General features: G+C 41.3%; 2 protein-coding genes across 2 annotated transcripts in view; one reads left to right on the top strand and one right to left on the bottom strand.

Annotated features, from left to right (window-relative positions):
- Nucleotides 1–2,884, top strand: part of slc25a48 (solute carrier family 25 member 48) — a 54,975-nt gene extending 52,091 nt beyond the window's left edge. The window contains exon 8 of the mRNA XM_034092120.2: nt 1,091–2,884. Within this exon, the coding sequence (XP_033948011.1) occupies nt 1,091–1,195 (105 nt within the window). The 3' untranslated portion in view covers nt 1,196–2,884. The remainder of the gene's footprint in view (nt 1–1,090) is intronic.
- Nucleotides 2,885–11,761: 8,877 nt separating this feature from the next.
- Nucleotides 11,762–19,260, bottom strand: part of LOC117453359 (complexin-2) — a 67,714-nt gene continuing 60,215 nt past the window's right edge. Inside the window, exon 4 of the mRNA XM_034092175.2 lies at nt 11,762–18,926. Coding sequence (XP_033948066.1) covers nt 18,729–18,926 — 198 coding nt within the window. The 3' untranslated portion in view covers nt 11,762–18,728. The remainder of the gene's footprint in view (nt 18,927–19,260) is intronic.

Raw genomic sequence — 19,260 nt, 5'->3', positions numbered from 1 at the left:
GACACAAGTGACGGTACGCATTTCAGATTACGCACATGTAGGTAACACCCAGTTATGTGTTACCTGTACTACAGCAAAAGTATTCTCCGTCGGGACTTCCTGCAACAACACCACGCCGTTATCTTGATTCTGATTGGCCAGAAGACATTATCGAAGATGTTCTATTGAGAAGACGATCACTACGTGACAAAAGTTTTCAAAACCGTGGCTACTGAAATCAGTCTTACTAACTGCTGTCTGTGCAATTTACTCCGCGCGAGTTGGCAGACTTTATTTTGCTTACTTTAACATCATTTCTCATGGTGGGGCTAAGCCATTTCTTGGTATGGGTGTAGCCTACCCCAGCCATACCCTGGCGCTGCCACTGGTGGCACGTATGGGGCGGGCCATTCTGCACATGCGTTAAATGCGTTAAATATTTTAACGCAATTAATTCAAAAAATGAATTACCGCCGTTAACGCGATAATTTTGACAGCACTAATTTATATACATACTTTAAAGGTCCCATATTGTAGAAGGTGGTCATGGTGCCATTTGAATAGTGCTTCTCAAAGTGTGGTCCGCGGACCACTGGTGGTCCGTGAGCGCCCCCTAGTGGTCCGTGTATATATTGGTAACATTTCACATTTGAAATAAATTTAAGTTTTCCGCACTCTCGCGGGAATATCTCCGTAATGGAGCGAGGTTACGTTACACTGTCGATTGCATGATATAGCCCAGATAAACACCTTCATCACACATGTTGCCACTTGTTTGTACCATTTTCAGGCGATTTGTAAAACACGATGTGTTTTTGGATATTTGTGGAGTTAGGTGGTCCGCGAGTGTTTTTTGTATTGGTTAAGTGGTCCTTGGTATGAAAAAGTTTGAGAAACACTGTGTTAAAGTATGGGAACACATCACAGCATTTATGTTTTACGAACATTAAAGCATGTAAACATGTTCTTGTACAAACCCAAGATACAAGGGTTGAACTTGAAGGGCATAATATGTCCTCTTTTGAATCAGGGCTGTTGCTAACTATGTAATTATTCTGGAAAACAACAGCAACACTTGCTAGTTGCTAACACCGCACCTTCTTGTTCGCAGGTTTTCTTCCGCGGCGCGTCAGTAAATGCTATCCGAGGATTCCCGATGAGCTCCACCATGTTCCTGACCTACGAACTCTCCCTGCAGTTCTTCAGAAGCTTCTAGGACAGAGGAAATACTTTGGTGCGAAAGGAATCAAAACTCAGTGAGGCTAAATGAGCTAGCAGGGTTCAGTATTCTGTAGCTGTGAGTTAGCAGATTTAAAGCTAATGCTAACTTTAGCTGAACACACCTCAGCTGTTGAACACTGCACTGTGAAGCTAATTTCCCTTCTGTAACACAAAGACTTGTCAATGATGTTTTAAAATACGTTTTATATGAGAATAAGGACACAGATATAATCAGTGAGTTCCTGGCTAGCACCTTGGTTGCAGTAGGCTACTTATTAAATACATGTATTGTGTGTAAAGCTAGCATGTTTAATGCTAATACCTTAAAATGCCTCTGCTATTTCTGGTACAGTAGCTTTGCGATTAGTAGCTACTGCTTTTTGTATTGTACAAATTCAGCTTGTAATCTTTATTGATAGCTTGACACTGGTTTCATGAACAACAATGGCTAGCTTTATAGCTAAATAGCTTTATTACGTTATGGTAATAAGTCAGGTGTAACATCAACAATCACTCGTCCTGATAGCTGCCACATAACAGTAGTTGCCAAATAAATGCTAATATAATGCTAATGCCAATATAAGCTAATGCTATAAGCGTAACATAGCTAACGGGGCACATGGAGGATTTTGACGTCATTATTTAATGGAAGAGTTGAGTATTGGTAAGGAAAATACACAATGCTTTGTGTTCCCTTTTTGGTGGCTTGCAGGCAAGAAGGCCATATTGGATGTTTGGGATCAGTCTGCGCTGAGACAGAAGAAGAAAACAATCATTTTCTGTTTAATTAAGGCTCTTTATACCCCTTTGTTAATCTGTATCTACATTGACATCTTTAAATATTAATTTAAATGCGTTACTAGAACGTTTTAACGGACCTTAGCTCCGTTTTATTTAGTACGTATTGTGATCTTTATAAAATCATTTAACACTAAGATCTGTGCAGGATTAACATTTGAATTAACGATTTTATAAAAGGACATTTTCAACACGCCTAAGTTTGAATTTAACAATGTTATGTTAGCTTTCAGTGTTAATTTGTTTGTTTCAATTAAGCTTTCACTTAATTTCAGTTGTATTTTGTTTGCTTTTTTGCACATTAATGAGAAAATATATGTTAATTATTCACACGTAATCAATGCATTAACCCATTTCAATGTGTACCTTACTGTAACTAGGGGAGTTTGCAATTAATCTAATCTTTTGTGTGGTTTCACAACGTGCATTGTTGCCTTTAACTGAATGTGCATCCCATGTTGCTGCCACTTGTAAATATAATGTTTGTGTTTCTTATATTAAGAAAAGTTAGTTATCACAATACCAATAATACAGGTGCATTGATCCAGATACATAAGCCATTCTGTTACATGTTATTGCTTTACAAGGCAGCATAAATGTTTAATTATTAATACATAATTTACAGCACAACGTTTCACCTTAGACTGAACATCTTTACGTTGTATAGATTAAAAAACACATGTAGTTGTTGAGAAGTTATGCCTTTGTCAGACAATCATAACAGACCAAAAGTCTCTGTATATATAAATTCATAATAAATATTCAAAGAAATATATTTGAATTTGTATTCATGTCATGTACATACTTGTAAATATGTATACTGCCATTCCAGTTGATGGAGGGACTAAACTGTCATATTGTAAATATATAAAGATTGTAAACGCGAGTGTTTCTCTGAACCTTCCCTTCTCAGAACGATGTCAGCTTATCTTGTATCTGTAGTGTTTACATGTTGTTGGTGTTCATGTGTTATCTCAGCCTGGGTCGGCCCTCTGCCTGCAGACAGCTGATAACAGGTCAGAAGCACTGTCTGGTTGTTGTGTAAGTTGACCTGAATCTGCCTCTAGTGTCACATGTTCCCACTAGAGGTCAGCGCTTCACAACACAAAGTCACACAGGACTTTATTACCTGCTCTGTTTCTCTGCATTCAATCTGGTGTTCACATCCACTACAAACTGAATATACATATTGTGTATGTACAGTGATAGAGTTGTAAATAAAACAACTACTACTACTTGTAAAGCGACCTTGGGTCCCTTGAAAGGCGCTATATAAATCAAAGCTATTATTATTATTAAATGTGTACTATATATATTTGATATATGTCTATAGAGGTTCATATTATAGTTAGTTAGAATAAAACATAGTATGTACTACTATATACGTCATAGTATATCAAAATGTCCCCAAAGGTTCAGTGGTCATTCTAAAGTATGCCAGTAGTATTACAGTATAGTAGTAGGATTAGTTTGTACAAAGTATTTGGTATGTTGAAAGATAAAGACATGGTACAGTAAATGAAAAAAAATAATAATAATACGTCAACAAAGTCTTAGTATATTACATCACACACAAACTAAAGGAATCATAGCAAAGTATGTCGAAAATAAAGTCATAGTATGTCATAACATTTGTTTGGTTTAAGTTGAAAACAGTCATAGTATTTTATGTTTGTAAAATAAATATGTTTAGTATGTCGAAAAAACGAATTGGAGAGTGTTCGTGCTACCGTACAGTTCAGTTATCAAGAATCCATTGATCGGCCTCCCTTTGGTTTCCTCACGATGGAAATATATCCTTAATTTTCATCCAAAATCTTTACATTGTTTAGATGTTGTCCAGCTGATTTGTCATTGATAATTGGTTTGCATAAAGCTGCACCAGCTCCTTCCGTACAGTAGGTGGCAGTCATGTACAGAGCAATATAAAATACACTGATTTTAATGACGTTATTATGCTTTTAATACGTGATACAATCAAACATGTCATCTTCTGGATGTTTGACTCCAGTTACAGTACATGTATTGATTTGTTAGGGTTCGGTTCTTATCACTACAGACGTGTTTATACGTTTGACACATAGGGGAGTTAAGTACAGATCCTTTCCTAACCCTAACCCTAAAGCCTTGACAATTGCATGGCTGTTACTTTAACCAGGTGAGAATACATATTTATTTTCTTCAACTCACTGTTTATTTTTTTGACTTGAAAGCAATGCCTTACTTTCAATACTTCAGAGGATGATGTTCTAATAATAAACGCATCCTTCCTCTGGTGAAGAAACTATAAATTAGAGACACTGTTTCTCAACGAACGCAAGACTTTCTTGCATATAATAAATAATATCAGCTAATATCATCTGTCCTAGCTTTACAACAAAGCTAATGCCAATGTGGTCAGAAATATTCCAACAATTTAATGTTACGCTAAGCCTTGTGTCAGCTTAGCTTCTATTGCACATTTTACACAGACACATGTCATATTTCCTCAGGACTGTTTGTCATTTCGCTCGGAGAACAACTCGTATAGCTATTCCAAGATACACAGCGTACACATGTGAAGAAAATAGATTAAAATAACACAATAACGACACACTATCATACATCCTTTGTTCATGGCATGTTCATTGTCCCCGTTAAATGTGAGCATAAACCTGAAATAAAAGCAATTCTCTCTCTCTATAAGTAAACCCCCTCTCTGCCTTCAGTCATTCAAAGCCCCTGAACGAGGGAAGTGTACATGTCTTTTGGAAATTACAAACAGCCCACACACACTAATCTGTCACCGAGTCTTTCATTCAGGATTAACAAGGCTGTAAAAGAGCAGCCGTGGAGTGTCTGTGTGTGTGTGTGTGTGTGTGTGTGTGTGTGTGTGTGTGTGTGTGTGTGTGTGTGTGTGTGTGTGTGTGTGTGTGTGTGTGTGTGTGTGTGTGTGTGTGTGTGTGTGTGTGTGTGTGGTGTGTGTGTGTGTGTGTGTGTGTGTGTGTGTGTGTGTGTGTGTGTGTGTGTGCGGAAGGGTGTGTGGGTGTGTGTGTCCGAAATGTATAAAAGTGTGTGTTTTAGAGGGTGTTTATTCATTTGAGTCTTTTGCAGTGACACCCTGGTTCACACTCACCACATTAACATACATTCACACATTCAGACTGTGTGTGACAGACATACACACACACACACACACACACACACACACACACACACACACACACACACACACACGTCTTCGTTTTGATCCCGTGTATTAAACATAATAATGAATAGTAATGAATGACTACATATACCTTTACCTTTTACATTGAACACACTGTATTTAATATCATTACAAACACAATATAATGAAGGTTTGCAAATGCATTCTACAATAGAGGGGCTGCAGTCTATCATTAAATATGTAAATATGATATATTTGCTTTTTATTATCAATGATTGAAATATTTCTAGTCCCTTATAACATATACATCTACCAGATAGGCAAGGCAAGTTTATTTATATAGCACTTTTCAACACAAGGCAATTCAAAGGGCTTTACAAAAAAGGAAAGACATTAAGAAATGGCATTTAAAATCAGTCGTTAAAAAGAAAAGCTAATAAAATAAACATTAAAACAAAAAATACATGGATAAAAGTTACAGTGCAGTCTAAGATATGAATAGTTCAATTAAAAGCAGCGACAAAAAGAAAAGTCTTCAGCCTGGATTTGAAAGTAGTCAGAGTTGCAGCGGACCTGCAGGTTTCTGGGAGTTTGTTCCAGATGTTTGGAGCATAATAACTGAACGCTGCTTCTCCGTGTTTAGTTCTGACTCTGGGGACAGAAAGCTGACCAGTCCCTGAAGACCTGAGAGATCTGGATGGTTCATAGTTTAGCAGGAGGTCAGAAATGTATTTTGGGCCTAAACCATTCAGTGCTTTATAAACCAGCAGCAATATTTAGAAATCTATTCTTTGACACACAGGAAGCCAGTGTAAAGACTTCAGAACAGGAGTGATGTGATCCACTTTCTTAGTGTCAGTGAGGACTCGAGCAGCGGTGTTCTGAATCAGCTGCAGCTTCCTAATAGATGTTTTTGTGAGACCTGTGAAGACACCATTGCAGTAGTCGAGTCTACTGAAGATAAAGGCATGGACACGTTTTTCCAGATCCTGCTGTGACATTAGTCTTTTAATCCTAGATATATTCTTTAGGTGATAGTAGGCTGATTTAGTAACTGTTTTAATGTGACTGTTGAAACTCAGGTCAGAGTCCATGACTACACCTAGATTTCTGGCTTTATCTGTTGTTTTGAACATTGCAGACTGAAGCTCAGCGCTAACTTTTAAACGTTCTGCCTTGGCTCCAAAAACCATTACCTCAGTTTCTTTGTTTAGTTGGAGAAAGTTCTGACACATCCAGTCATTGATTTGTTCAATGCACTTACTCAGTGTTTGAATTGGAGCATAGTTTCCTGGTGAAATGGTTACGTACATTTGTGTGTCATCCGCATAATAATAATAATATATTTTATTTCTATAGCACTTTTCTTGAACCCAAAGACGCTTTACATTTGGGAGGGAGGGTAGACAAACACAACAAAAACAAAGACAAAGCCAAAAAGAAACAAAACAAAACAGAAAAGCAGTCAGGAGGAAGTTGATTGAGAGGGGGGGGGGCTTATGGATACAGAGTTGAAGAGGTGGGTTTTGAGGCGGGACTGGAACAGGGTGAGGGACTCAGACTCACGGAGGTATTGGGGGAGGGGGTTCCAGAGCCACAGAGAAGGCTCTGTCCCCGAAGCTCCGGAGTTTGGCCTTGGGGATGGAAAGCAAACCGGCTGAGGTGGATCTGAGGGACCGGGGTGGTTGGTAGAGGATGAGGAGGTCAGTGAGGTAGGGGGGGGGGGGCAGATGGTGGAGGGCTTTGAAAGTGAGGACCAGGAGTTTGTAGTGGATGCGGTGTGAACCCGGGGAGCCAGTGGAGTTCTTTGAGGACCGGGGTGATGTGATGCCATGACTTGGTGTGGGTGAGGAGTCTGGCGGCTGCGTTCTGGACACGCTGGAGTCTATTGAGGGAGGTGGAGCTGATGCCGTAGAGGAGGGAGTTGCAGTAATCAAGGCGGGAGGAGATGAAGGCGTGAATGAGTCGCTCAGCTGCAGGGCGGGTGAGAGAGGGACGGAGTTTGGCAATATTGCGGAGGTGAACAAATTTGATTTTTACAACTTGACGGATGTGGGGCTCGAGGGAGAGGGTGGGGTCAAACATAACGCCACGGTTGCGAGCCTGGGTGGAGGGGAAACAGGGGTGCCATCAATGGTGACTGTCAGGTTGGGGGTTTTGCTGAGGGTGGATTTGGAGCCGATGAGGAGGAGTTCAGTTTTATTGCTGTTGAGTTTGAGGAAGTTGTGTTGCATCCAGGATTTTATTGCAGTCACACAAGATTCGATGTGGGTGAGGGGGAGGGGAGTTGTTGGGGGATTTGGTGCTGAGGTAAATCTTGGTGTCGTCGGCATAACAGTGAAAGTCCAGGTTGTATTGGCGGAGAATCTGACCAAGGGGGAGGATGTAGATGATGAAGAGGAGGGGGCCGAGTACTGAACCTTGGGGAACACCTTGGGTGACTGAAGCTGTGGCAGAGGAGTGGTTGTTGAGGGAGATGAAGTGGGATCTGTCGGAGAGAGGTAGGACTGGAGCCACCTGAGTGCAGTACCTTCGATACCGATGTCCTGGAGTGGGGTAAGCAGGATGGTGTGGCTCACGGTATCGAAGGCTGCACTCAGGTCGAGGAGGATGAGGATGTTGAGGGAACCGGTGTCAGCAGAGGTGAGGTCATTGAGGACTTTGATGAGGGCCGATTCTGTGCTGTGGTGGGGACGAAAACCAGACTGAAGGGGTTCAAAAAGCTGGTTGGTTTGGAGATGGCGGTGGAGTTGTTTGGAGATAATGCGTTCTATTGTTTTTGAGAGAAAGGGGAGGTTGGAGATGGGACGGTAATTACTGAGGGAAGAGGGATCCAGACCGGGTTTCTTGAGGATGGGAGTGACAGCAGCAGTTTTGAAGGCAGAGGGAACGGTTCCTTGGGACAGGGAGGAGTTGAACAGGTTGACAAGGTAGGGGCAGAGGACGGGGAGACAGGACTTCAGTAGAGGGGTGGGTAGAGGGTCAAGGGAGCAGGTTGTGGGTTTGGAGGAGCTGATCAGTTGGAGGATTTCAGGGGGGGTAACCAGAGTGAACTGGGAGAGGCGGCCGTGGGGAGGAGGGCTGGGGAGGTCCAGGGAGATGGGGGGAGAAATTGTGGCTGGGGGAGATGTATGTGTGTCACATGCAGCGGATAGGGAGAGATTAATGGCAGTGATTTTGTCAGAAAAACTGGAGGAATGAACTGCATAAAGTGGAAGTGGAGGAAGGGAGGGTGTCAGCACGGGGTTTGAGGAGCTTGTTGACGGTGGAGAAGAGGGTTATGGGGTTATGGGAGGGGTCGGTAAAGATGGTGGAGAGGTAAGCAGTTTTTGCGGCAGTGAGGGCGTCTCTGTAGGTAGTGAGATGGAGTTTCTAGGATTCATGGTGAACTGTGAGGGATGATTTCTTGGTTAGGCGTTCAAGCTGGCGGCCGGTTTGCTTCAGCTTACGGAGTGCAGGGGTGAACCAGGGTGAGGAGGTTTTAAAAGTGACATTTTTCCTTTTGAGGGGGGCCAGGCTGTTGAGGGAGGCGAGTAGGGTGGAATTAAGGTGGTTGAGTTGTTCATCGGGTGAGCTGAGGTTCGAGTCCAGGGGGAGAGTAGAGGAAAGCAGGTCGGAGAGGTGCTGGGGATCAACAGAGCATACATTACGGAAGGTGATGTTCCAGGATGGGGGGGGGTGGTGGACGGGGGAGGCGATGGTGAACTGTATGAGTTTGTGGTCAGAGAGGGGAAAGGGGCAGGGGTGGAGGTCGAGTACTGGGAGGTTGGTGGAGCAGACAAGGTCAAGGATGTGTCCTTTATCATGGGTGGGGAAGGTGACATATTGGGTAATTGAGAAATTGTCCAGAAGGGAGGAGAATTCAGAAGCGAGTTTGAAGGTGGGGGAGTCCATGTGGATGTTGAGGTCGCCGATGAGTAACAGACGTGGGGAGAGGGATGAAGCAATGGTGAGGAGTTCAGTGAGATCAGAGAGGAAGGAGGGGTGTGGTTTGGGGGGCGGTAAATGAGGATAACTGTCAGTGAGGGAGGGGCTTTGAAGGCGAGGAATTCGAAGGATGGTAGTAAGGGGAGGGTGAGTTCTGTAGTCCGGATGTTGTGGTTGTAGATGACAGCCAGCCCACCACCACGGCATGAGGGGCGGGGTTTAGTGATGTAATTAAAACCAGGGGGGGATGTTTGGTTGAGGGAGAAGAAGTCATTGGGTTGTTGCCAGGTTTCAGTGAGCAGAAAGAAGTCGATGGATTTGTCCAGAATTATTTTGTGGAGGATGTGGGCTTTATTGTTAAGTGACCGGATATTGAGGAGGGCAAAATTGGTCAAGTGGGGGGTTGTAGGGGTGGTGGCAGGCTGGAGAGGTACTGTATGAGGTTGGCCAGGTTAGCAGCGCGGGGGTGGGCACGAGAGGGAGGGCAGTGGAGCAGAGGAGGGGGGCTTGATGGTGGGGAGAAATGGCTTGTTATATGTGTTGGGAGGCGGAGGGGAGTGGGATCCGCTCCAGGTATTTCATGCAGCTGGGAGTGTAGGTGAGCAGGGGAGAGAGGAGCAGTAGGAGTTGCGTTCTGATGGTGCGTCAGGTGTGTGACAGTGCGTTGGGTAGAGCAGATGGATGCTATGGATTGTCCGTGCTGAAAGTAAACAAAACTGCGGCGGGTGCTTCGGTGAATGTAGCGGGGTCGACGAAGGAGTCCAAGATGTCTGATGACTGAGATGGAAGACGGGGTGGAGAAGTTGGTGAATGACAGAAGCTGTGAGATGGAGTATTTCAGCATGATGACAGGCGGGAATGCTGGGAGCAGTGTGTTAGCAGCGATAGCGGCTAGCGGGCTAGGTGCACAGAGGTGGAGGATTGTTGTGGAGACGAGGAAGATCCACGACATGGCAGGAGGGTGTGAACAGCGGGACGGGACAGATGTACCCCAGAGATGAAGACAGGAGGCAGAGAGAGTCCACGATTGTTGGGTGGGACGGAGACAGACAAGTAGGCGATGTAGCAGATAGCAATAGCCACCCGGCACTTTGATGGCTGAGTGAGGGCAGCCGGCAACGGCAGCCGGCAACGGAGGCAGAAGTCTAAAATAAGTTAAAATTAAAAACAATGTGCAGTGCAGTAAAAATGTGCAATACAGGGCAGTAGTCCAATTCGAAAGTTTTGCAAGAACGAATGTTAGCTGAGGGTGATAGAGGGTAACAGAGGCAGAGAAGCGGCGAACAGTCAACGCCAGCGTCCTCCCCGGCGGGAAAAAAAAAAGGTATGGTAACTTATTTTGTTGTTTTTCATTATCTGAGCCAGTGGTAGCATGTAGACGTTAAAGAGAAGAGGCCCCAAGATGGAGCCTTGAGGTACCCCACATGTCATATTTGTCAACTCAGATGTGTATGTACCTATAGAAACAAAGTTGTTTCTGTCCTTTAAGTAGGATTCAAACCAATTTAGAACTGTTTCCGAAAGTCCCACCCAGTTTTCCAGTCGGTCCAGTAATATGCTGTGGTCAACAGTGTCAAACGCAGCACTGAGATCTAATAATACTAACACTGAAGTTCTGCCACTGTCTGTGTTTAAGTGGATGTCATTGAATACCTTTACAAGAGCAGTCTCAGTGCTGTGGTTTGGACGAAAGCCTGACTGGAACACATCGAAACAGTTATTTAAATGCTAGAAATTACTCAACTGTTGAAAAACAACTTTTTCAATGATTTTACCTAGAAATGGCAGGTTTGATATGGGCCTGTAATTGTTCATTACTGAAGCATCTAGATTATTCTTTTTTAAGAGCGGTTTAATGACTGCAGTTTTCAGAGCCTGTGGAAAAATACCTGAGTGAAGAGACTTGTTTACTATATGAAGTAGTTCTGAGGCCATGCAATGAAAAACATCTTTGATAAATCCTGTTGGAATAATATCAAGGCAGCAGGAGGAGGATTTCAGAAGTTGTATAATGTCCTCCAGGTTTTTATCATTAATCTGATGGAACTGTGTCATGGTGTTTGAATTTATATTAGGTGGACACAGAGACAACACATTTGCTGTTCCTGATGCAGAGGCACTGACTGCTTGTCTGATTTTCTGAATGTTGTCAGTGAAAAAGGCAAAGTCATTGCAGGCCCTGGTGGATAGAAGCTCAGAGGCTACTGCCACTGGGGGGTTAGTTAGTCTGTCGACGGTAGCAAACAAGGCACGTGCATTGTTTTTGTTTTTATTAGATAGGCCAACTTGAGGTCACAAGTACTTCATTTAAAGTTGAATTTGCACTGTAACTTTTTTGTTTTATAAAGAGATCTGTAGTTAACGACAAGTAGTAGTGACATTAGATCTGCAATAGTTAATGGATTAGTCGATGAAAACGAATTGAATAGTATATAATCAATCATTAAAACTGTCCTTAGTTTAAAGTGGCCCTATTATACTAATTTTCATGTTTCATTTTGTACTGTAACTTTGGGATGTTATCCTTTGCAGACCATTTACATGCACTTAAACCCCATATGACACACTATAGGGAAGGGAAACCCCCCAAAACATCATAACACTTTTTTTAATGAAAAATGCATCGTAAATCGTAAATAAAAACACAAGAAACTTTTTATAAACCTTTTTTTAATTAGTGTTATGCATTTAATTTCCAAAAAGAATGATTCAATTCCATTGATGAGACAGTTTTACAGTGATTGGGCTCCACACGTAGTATATGACATGCAATTAAGGAACACATAGCATAATAACTCATATTTTACATTCTTAACCTCTGCACCCTGAAAGTATTTCACCCTGAATTAAAAAAGAAAGACCCTTTTGATTCAAATGAACTTTAAGAAGAATCCGTTGTTGAAAACCCTTTTTAATGCTTTCCAATATTTACTGTAGTCCATTGCTGTGTCTCAACTCTTACACTTGATGCACTGAAAGTCATGCACCGTGAATACTTAGTAAAATAATTTTATTTTCACCGGGGATTGTTACTGTCACTGTTGTTAGCTACCTAGCTAGCAAGCTATCTACGCAAACGGTCTTGAAAGCAAATCATTACAGTTCGCTTGATTAACCCAATACAATTAACAGTGGCTTATTTTTGACACTAGTATAGTATGTTTAATAAATAGCGGGAATAAGCCACATGAATACATTTTATTTGGAATGCGCTGTGTTTATTGGAGCAACTTTAACCGTAGCTTACAATAGCAAAGATGCTACAACGCTAAGTGTTGGAAGCGTTATACACTTGACTTTTGGGACGGTATTAGTGCCTCATCTTCGTAATTATGGTGTATTTCGCCATACTTTGCAGTGGTATACATTTTAATAGCACAAGTAAGTACAAAAGTATGCAAATTGAGACACAGCACATGTCAATCGCAGATTGAAGCTTCATCTCCGGACAGTAAAGAGAGCTAGTGCAGCGACAGAAACGTTAGCATCAATCCACTCCCTTTACCAGTTGTTGAAAACCCTTTTTTAATGCTTTCCCATATTTACTGCAGTTCATTACTGTGTCTCAACTCTTACACTTTGCTTGATGCACTGGAAGTCTTACACTATGAACACTTTGTAAAGTAAGTGTATTTTGACCAGGAGAGTACTGTTAGCTACCTAACTAGCTAGCTAGCTAGCTACGGTAACGGTCTTGGAAGCAAATCATTACAGTTCACTTGATTAACCCAATATAATTAACAGTGGCTTCTTTTTGACACTAGTATAGTATAGTATAGTATGTTTAATAAATAGCAGGAAAAATCCACACGAATACATTTGATTTGGATAATGCTGTGTTTATTGGAACAACCTTAACCACAGCAAACGCTAAATAGCAAAAATGCTATGACGCTAAGTGTAAGAAGCGTTGCACACTTGACATTTGGGACAGTATTAGTGCCTCATCCACATACTTATAGTGTATTTTGCCATACTTTGCAGTGGTATACACTTTAATAAGTACAAAAGTATGCAAATTGAGACACAGCACATGTCAATTGCAGATTGAAGCTGCATCTCCGCACAGTAAATAGATTTAGTTTAGGAACAGAAACATTAGCATCATCTGCAAACTGTGAACAACGCCCTTTACGCTGATTGGCACATTTGGGCGAACTAAAGGGATTACTGCCAGGTATTTAACCCTGCTCACTACATTAGTACGCTTTTCACCCCACATACCTTTTAACTTTACCGTTTTTAGAGGGCTGGCGGTTAGTAAAAAATAATTACAGGTAGTTGAAAGTGGTGACTCTCAGATGCCATAACCATCGGAAGTGTAACATTAATTCAAGTGCAAATGCCACAAAGACTGGAATGTATTTAAAGAGATTTTTTTCTTTCACGGTAACAGTTGTGCTCGCCCAAAGTCTCGTCTCTCACTGGAGGGAAACGTAAACGTGGTGAAAAGACGAGCTTCGCCGAGCAACACGCGTTAAACTGGATTGAAAAGGCAGGATTCAGCATGGCAGTCACAATGATGTACGTGACAAATGTTACAGAAAAGACAAATGTTATGACATCATTACAGTGTTCAGTGTTAAACAGTCCAGCCTTGTTTTGGAGGAACGATAAAGTTTAAAGGTTTTTATTCAAAATGTTACTTCTCCTCTCAACCGCTATGTGCATTTGATAGTTATATATTTAAGAAGTAAACATGTGGCGTGTATTTTGCACACTGCCAGAGTTAATGATTTTGTGTTTATATGAGAAATATCACCAAAACGAATGGAGAATCTTTGCTTTTTTAGCGATGAACTGTGGTTTTGAATGGCAGTTTCTCACTTCTCTCAGTGTTTCTGGGCTCCTGACAACAGAAGATGCTTTGATAATCCAGTTTCTCTTTTGCTTGAGTCTCCCCAAAAACCCCATCAATAGTAGCTTTTGATTGGAGTCGTTTTAGAGAAACACCGTCGAGGATTTGATGTAGTAGTTTAATGTTTCTGAGGCCTTTCGTGCCTAAATATACACACTCATTCACCCACATCTACTTTAGTTAAGAAAATATACAGTAAATATCATCCATGTAAAATCATCAGTATAGTTTACAACCGCTAACTACTCCTTTCTCTCCCTTTCCTATATAGAGTGGTGCCGTATTGAGTCCTTAAACCCGGGAATGAGTTAGCATTAGCATTCGTCTCGTAGTCAGTTTTCTAAATGTGTTTTTGGTTAGCCTCCCAAAATAAGGTCTGTGGTTAACACAAGTTTTAGAGATTTTAACGTATTGTTCTACGACATAAAATACTTCAGTAAATACCCCACTGGTGGATTTAAAAACGGCGGTTAGTAACAAGTGCCTAAATGAGACGACTAAATGTCATCACGCCCAACATTAGCCACCTTTAGCTTAGCGGTGGTGACGTGAAGTCATGTGACCGTGCTGTAGTTCCTTTATAGCCCAACATTAGCCACCTTTAGCTTAGCGGTGGTGACGTGAAGTCATGTGACCGTGCTGTAGTTCCTTTATAGCCCAACATTAGCCTCCTTTAGCTTAGCGGTGGTGATGTGAAGTCATGTGACCGTGCTGTAGTTCCTTTATAGCCTCACGTTAGCTTTTTACTTTTAGCAATGGCATTTACTCTTCAATTATTTTAAAGTGGTGTTAATATGTGGAGATTATCGTGCTGAAGAAAACGTGTTAGTATCATAAACATGTCTTCGCCACAGATCTTATTTTCTGCAACATTCCAAAAACCAATGGACGGAAACCTTGTGATGCTAACTCTAGTTTGGCCTATAATTCATCATTATTGCACCACTGTATTAATCCAAGGATCGATCTTTATGTCGCTCAACAAACACTTTTATACACGGAAGTATCTCATGCAACTAGGATGGATTAGAACGTCAACACTTCACACCAGGACGAGGGACAGATGAGTTAAACTAACAAACAGGTAACATGATAATAGCCCTTTTCAAAGGCCGTTCACAAGCTGTGACGCCTCGAGACGAGTCCCGCGGAGAGACTACTGAACACACACAGGATGTATGGCTGTACTTTCCATGAAGGGGCCATGAATTAAGACTAGTCCAGGATCTATGTCTCCTCTTTCCACCCGGGAGATACAAGGCTCGGATAAACTTAATTCACGAGCTGTCGGAGGGAATATCCCTGTCTTCATGTTATAATAAATGATATGAATCTAGATGATTCTCCTCAATCGACTCATAGCTCATGCATTCCTCCGGTTGGTTTATGAGAATGAGCAAAGCATTAAAATAAGAATTATGTATTTTACATAGAAATCTATTTTCTTTAGGCCTAGGTTGTTTTAGTTACAGTATCTATATATTTTTCTTTAAATTGCACTTCCCCCATGTTGTTTTTAAAAGCCTCCAGCACTGATGTCTTCAGGCCGTGATCACACAGGATAATCTGCAATCCCACCTCATTAGGCTGGACATCTCCTTGATGTTTTGCACCGAACAAATCCAATCCAATTTCATCAGTGAATTGTCTTGTTTACCAATCCCCACCTTAAGGTGTCCACCATAGAACAATGGTGCAAATTCATAATTTATAAAATGACCAAGTAGTAGTTGACATAAGACTTTTATACATCAATGGAAGTTTAAATTTGAGACCCGAACAACAAGCTTTTTGCAAAGATTTCACAAAGTGCTGCATTCACTTGATATTCAGTAACATGGCTCTAAGCTAACGTTGGCGTTCTATGGAGAGAAACACGCCTGATGAAAGCGAAGGTGAAACTCTTGATGTCATACCGCTCAAAATTGTCGTCAAGCGCTGCACTCAAAGTACAACTAATTTAGACCTTGTTTACCGCTGACCTTTTGACGTGCAAACCAATCACATGACAGCTGTATGTAGCGACGTAAGTTAGCATGTTGAAAATAACCATAAAAACAAAAGGAACTGGCTGTTTTCACTGCAAACCTTATATCATGTGAATACAGTTTAAGTGTGCAAACTGACATCTTTGATTACTTCGTCCCAATGCTAGCTACAATGAACTAGATAGGTCGAGAGCTTTTGCAGGCGACTTTTCAGATGTTTTTTGTATTTTATCTGATTCACAAAGCTCCTGTGCGATCACGACGCTAAGCTAACCTCAGACAACAAAGAACATCGAATACTAAACAACCCCATCGACCACCAATCGTTCTGGATCCAATGCACGATTCTGTTGCCTGGAGACTAGAACAGAAACAGGAAATGGTGTTGTTTTTTTTTCTAACCTTTAGATTTTTGGTGTATTCTCTTCTCTACTAACATTTTGCATGCTCAACATTTGAAAGGAATGTGTTAAGTATAACTCTTTTAAGACGTGGCACGACCAGGGAGGCACCCATAGCTTCTGCCTGTGCACACAATAGTTCAAAGACACATTTACGTAAACCAGGACTATATGAATTAACAACATGGTCGCACATCACAGACACGTAGAAAGACACACACATATAAACACACACACACACTTACCGTACACATGTAGTACACTGAGACAGTTATAACAAAGGCTTCTTTTTTTACATACATTTTCTTTGCGTATACATTAGTACACATGTTTAAAGGTACACGAATGGTGAGGATTTTACAAACAGATATGCAATGAGGTTTTTTTTCAATCTTTTGACAGAAAACATGAGACTGTGGAAATATTCTCTTTTTCTAAGCATTTTAAGTCATTATTATTGCGATCTAAATAATATGGCTTTGTCTAGTGAAAAGTCCTATCTGAGCTAGAAAATGAAAAATAAAAGGAAATTGTTTTTATAGAGTTTATGAGAACTTCATTAGTTATTTAAACTCATGGAAAGGTGCATTTTTATCGTAAATTGTCTTCCCACTGAAAAACCACCTGGCGAATTAGGAATAACCCACATGCTTATCAATACATGTCTATATATTTAGGTGGTTTCACTAAATAGAGATTGATTTCATGTACAGCACGTCTACTTCAATGCTCTATGACAAATCTCCATGATATTTGTTGGATTCAAAGATTAAGGGATGCAGAAAATACTTTGCTCCTCAAACCAGTTTTTCCACGCTTCAGTGAAATTATCTTATTTTTTTAGCCATGAAACACTTGTTTGTGTAATGGCGGTCTTTGGGATGCTCCTGCAGCTTTTGCACGAACAATAAAAACCAATCGGCATGCACGTCTTTTTATTTGGCAAAAATAAATAGCATGATCTCACCAAAATGTCTTTGGTCTCGATGGCGATGAACTTCAATCAAATGAAGGATGTGGGGAAAGGTGAGCTCATCAAGGAAGTGAAGTAAATCATAAGCTTGGTTGCATTGAAATACATTGGCAGCACATTCACAGTAAATAAAAACAGACGTTCCCTGGCATTTGCATTCATGTGTGAAGAAGAAAAACAACAAATAACATAGTTTAAATTAAGAGACACTCCAGTGCGTAATGAAGAGCCCACTTGTAACCAATCATAGATGGGATGACAGGAAATGACTGCAGTGGTCAATGCTTTGATTGTCTATGGGAACGCTCCACCTAAAATGATCATGACTGTATGTCATGGTTGAAAAAAAACAGCATTGACTTAAAAATATGGGATTCAAACAAGGCACAAAGAGTCTTGTTTGTTTGAATGGACGATACCTCGAGCTAACGAAATGTATTTCAAAATACTTGTGATTGAAAATCCACATATTGACATTGTGACACGTTGGAGATCTTAAATGTTGCTTTTCTAGCATGTTGGCAGTCTAACTAGCTGACGTTTGTAAATCTAGTGGTTGAATTAAGCTATTATTCAGCAAACAGTTCTTCGGAAAGCCATTGGTGACAGTGAATGATGTTTTTAAATCTCTTTGTGGGTTGTAAGGCGTTAATAAGCTGGTCTGGGGTTTCCAGAAGTAGTTTGAACAATAGCTTCTGGAAGCCCCAAAACACACCAACCAGCCAACTTCAATCCAATTCCTTTTCCTGCCTAGATACTACCAACAACTGTACACCTGTTTGACGCAAAATGAAACCCTCATTTACAATTCCTCTGCTAGAGGAGATGGTATGAAGGCACATGTCCTAAAAACTCAAATGCTGATTTTTTCGATATAAAGACCATCACAAGGTTCATAAAAGTAGAAAAGACTCACTGAAATAAACACAACATGCTCCATCTACTGGAAAACATGGTGGCAGTGCCGTGTGAAAAAGCACAGAAGCATGAGGACAGAAGGGTCCGCCGTCCTTCTTTAAAAAGGGAATACTGTTCTCCATGGGTCCCCATCGCCTGTCACGGCCAACCAATCAAAAATGTCTGATCTCAACAGGTGTAAAAATAGCGACAAGAAAAGGACAAAAGACGTACTAAGTCGTAAGAAATGTGCTAAGTTGAAAGTTTGTACGGCAATTTGGCAAATAAAAGAGGGAAGAATAACGCAATCGTCGAGGAGTAGAAAAGAATAAACGATTTCTAGAAAGGCAGTGTGTAGCCTCTAACAGTTTGGCAAGAAACACCCACCCATAATCCACTTTCAACGTTCTACATGTCCCCAAATCTACCCTGAAACCCGAAACACTTCAGTTCAGCCACAGAAAGATCCCCACCTCCCCAGGCCAGACTGCACCCTGAATGTAGGGCTCGTTTCATTTGTTGTTGTTGTTGTTGTTTTTTACTTCTTGAACATGTCCTGGAGAGGTCCGGGCAGAAACTTGAGGACGGTGTCGAGGATGCTCTCCTCGTCCTCTTCGTCGTCGTCTCCGCAGCCTCGAGGGATCGCCTTCTTGGGGCGAGTGAGCGATCCCTCGCAGGCCTGCTCCATGGCCGCCTTCTCCTCTGCCTCCTTCTCCTCCTTCTTCTTCAGCCCGTACTGAAGAGAGAGGGCGACATAAGGCATATCAAGGCGAATGAGAGGAAGACACGTGTAAAGAGATAGCATAGCAGTTAGCTTAGCCACCGTTATAATGCATTTTCTATCAAGGGTTACAGAGTTGGTTCTTGTTTTAGGCAAGGCAAGTTTATTTATACAGAACCTTTCAACACAAGGCCATTCAACGTGCGTTACAACAATGGAAGACATTAAGAAACATGTTATGAAATGGAATTTAAAAACACTAATTTAAAAGCAAAGATAATAAAACATGAACAACAAAGGAACATTAATTAAAGTTACAGAGCAGTGTTTAGCTCTGACTCTCAATCAA

Source organism: Pseudochaenichthys georgianus, chromosome 10 (genome assembly GCF_902827115.2).
Source record: "Pseudochaenichthys georgianus chromosome 10, fPseGeo1.2, whole genome shotgun sequence".
Classification (NCBI taxonomy): domain Eukaryota; kingdom Metazoa; phylum Chordata; class Actinopteri; order Perciformes; family Channichthyidae; genus Pseudochaenichthys; species Pseudochaenichthys georgianus.
Note: the sequence above shows the minus strand (reverse complement) of the source record. Positions and strands in the feature narration are given on the sequence as shown.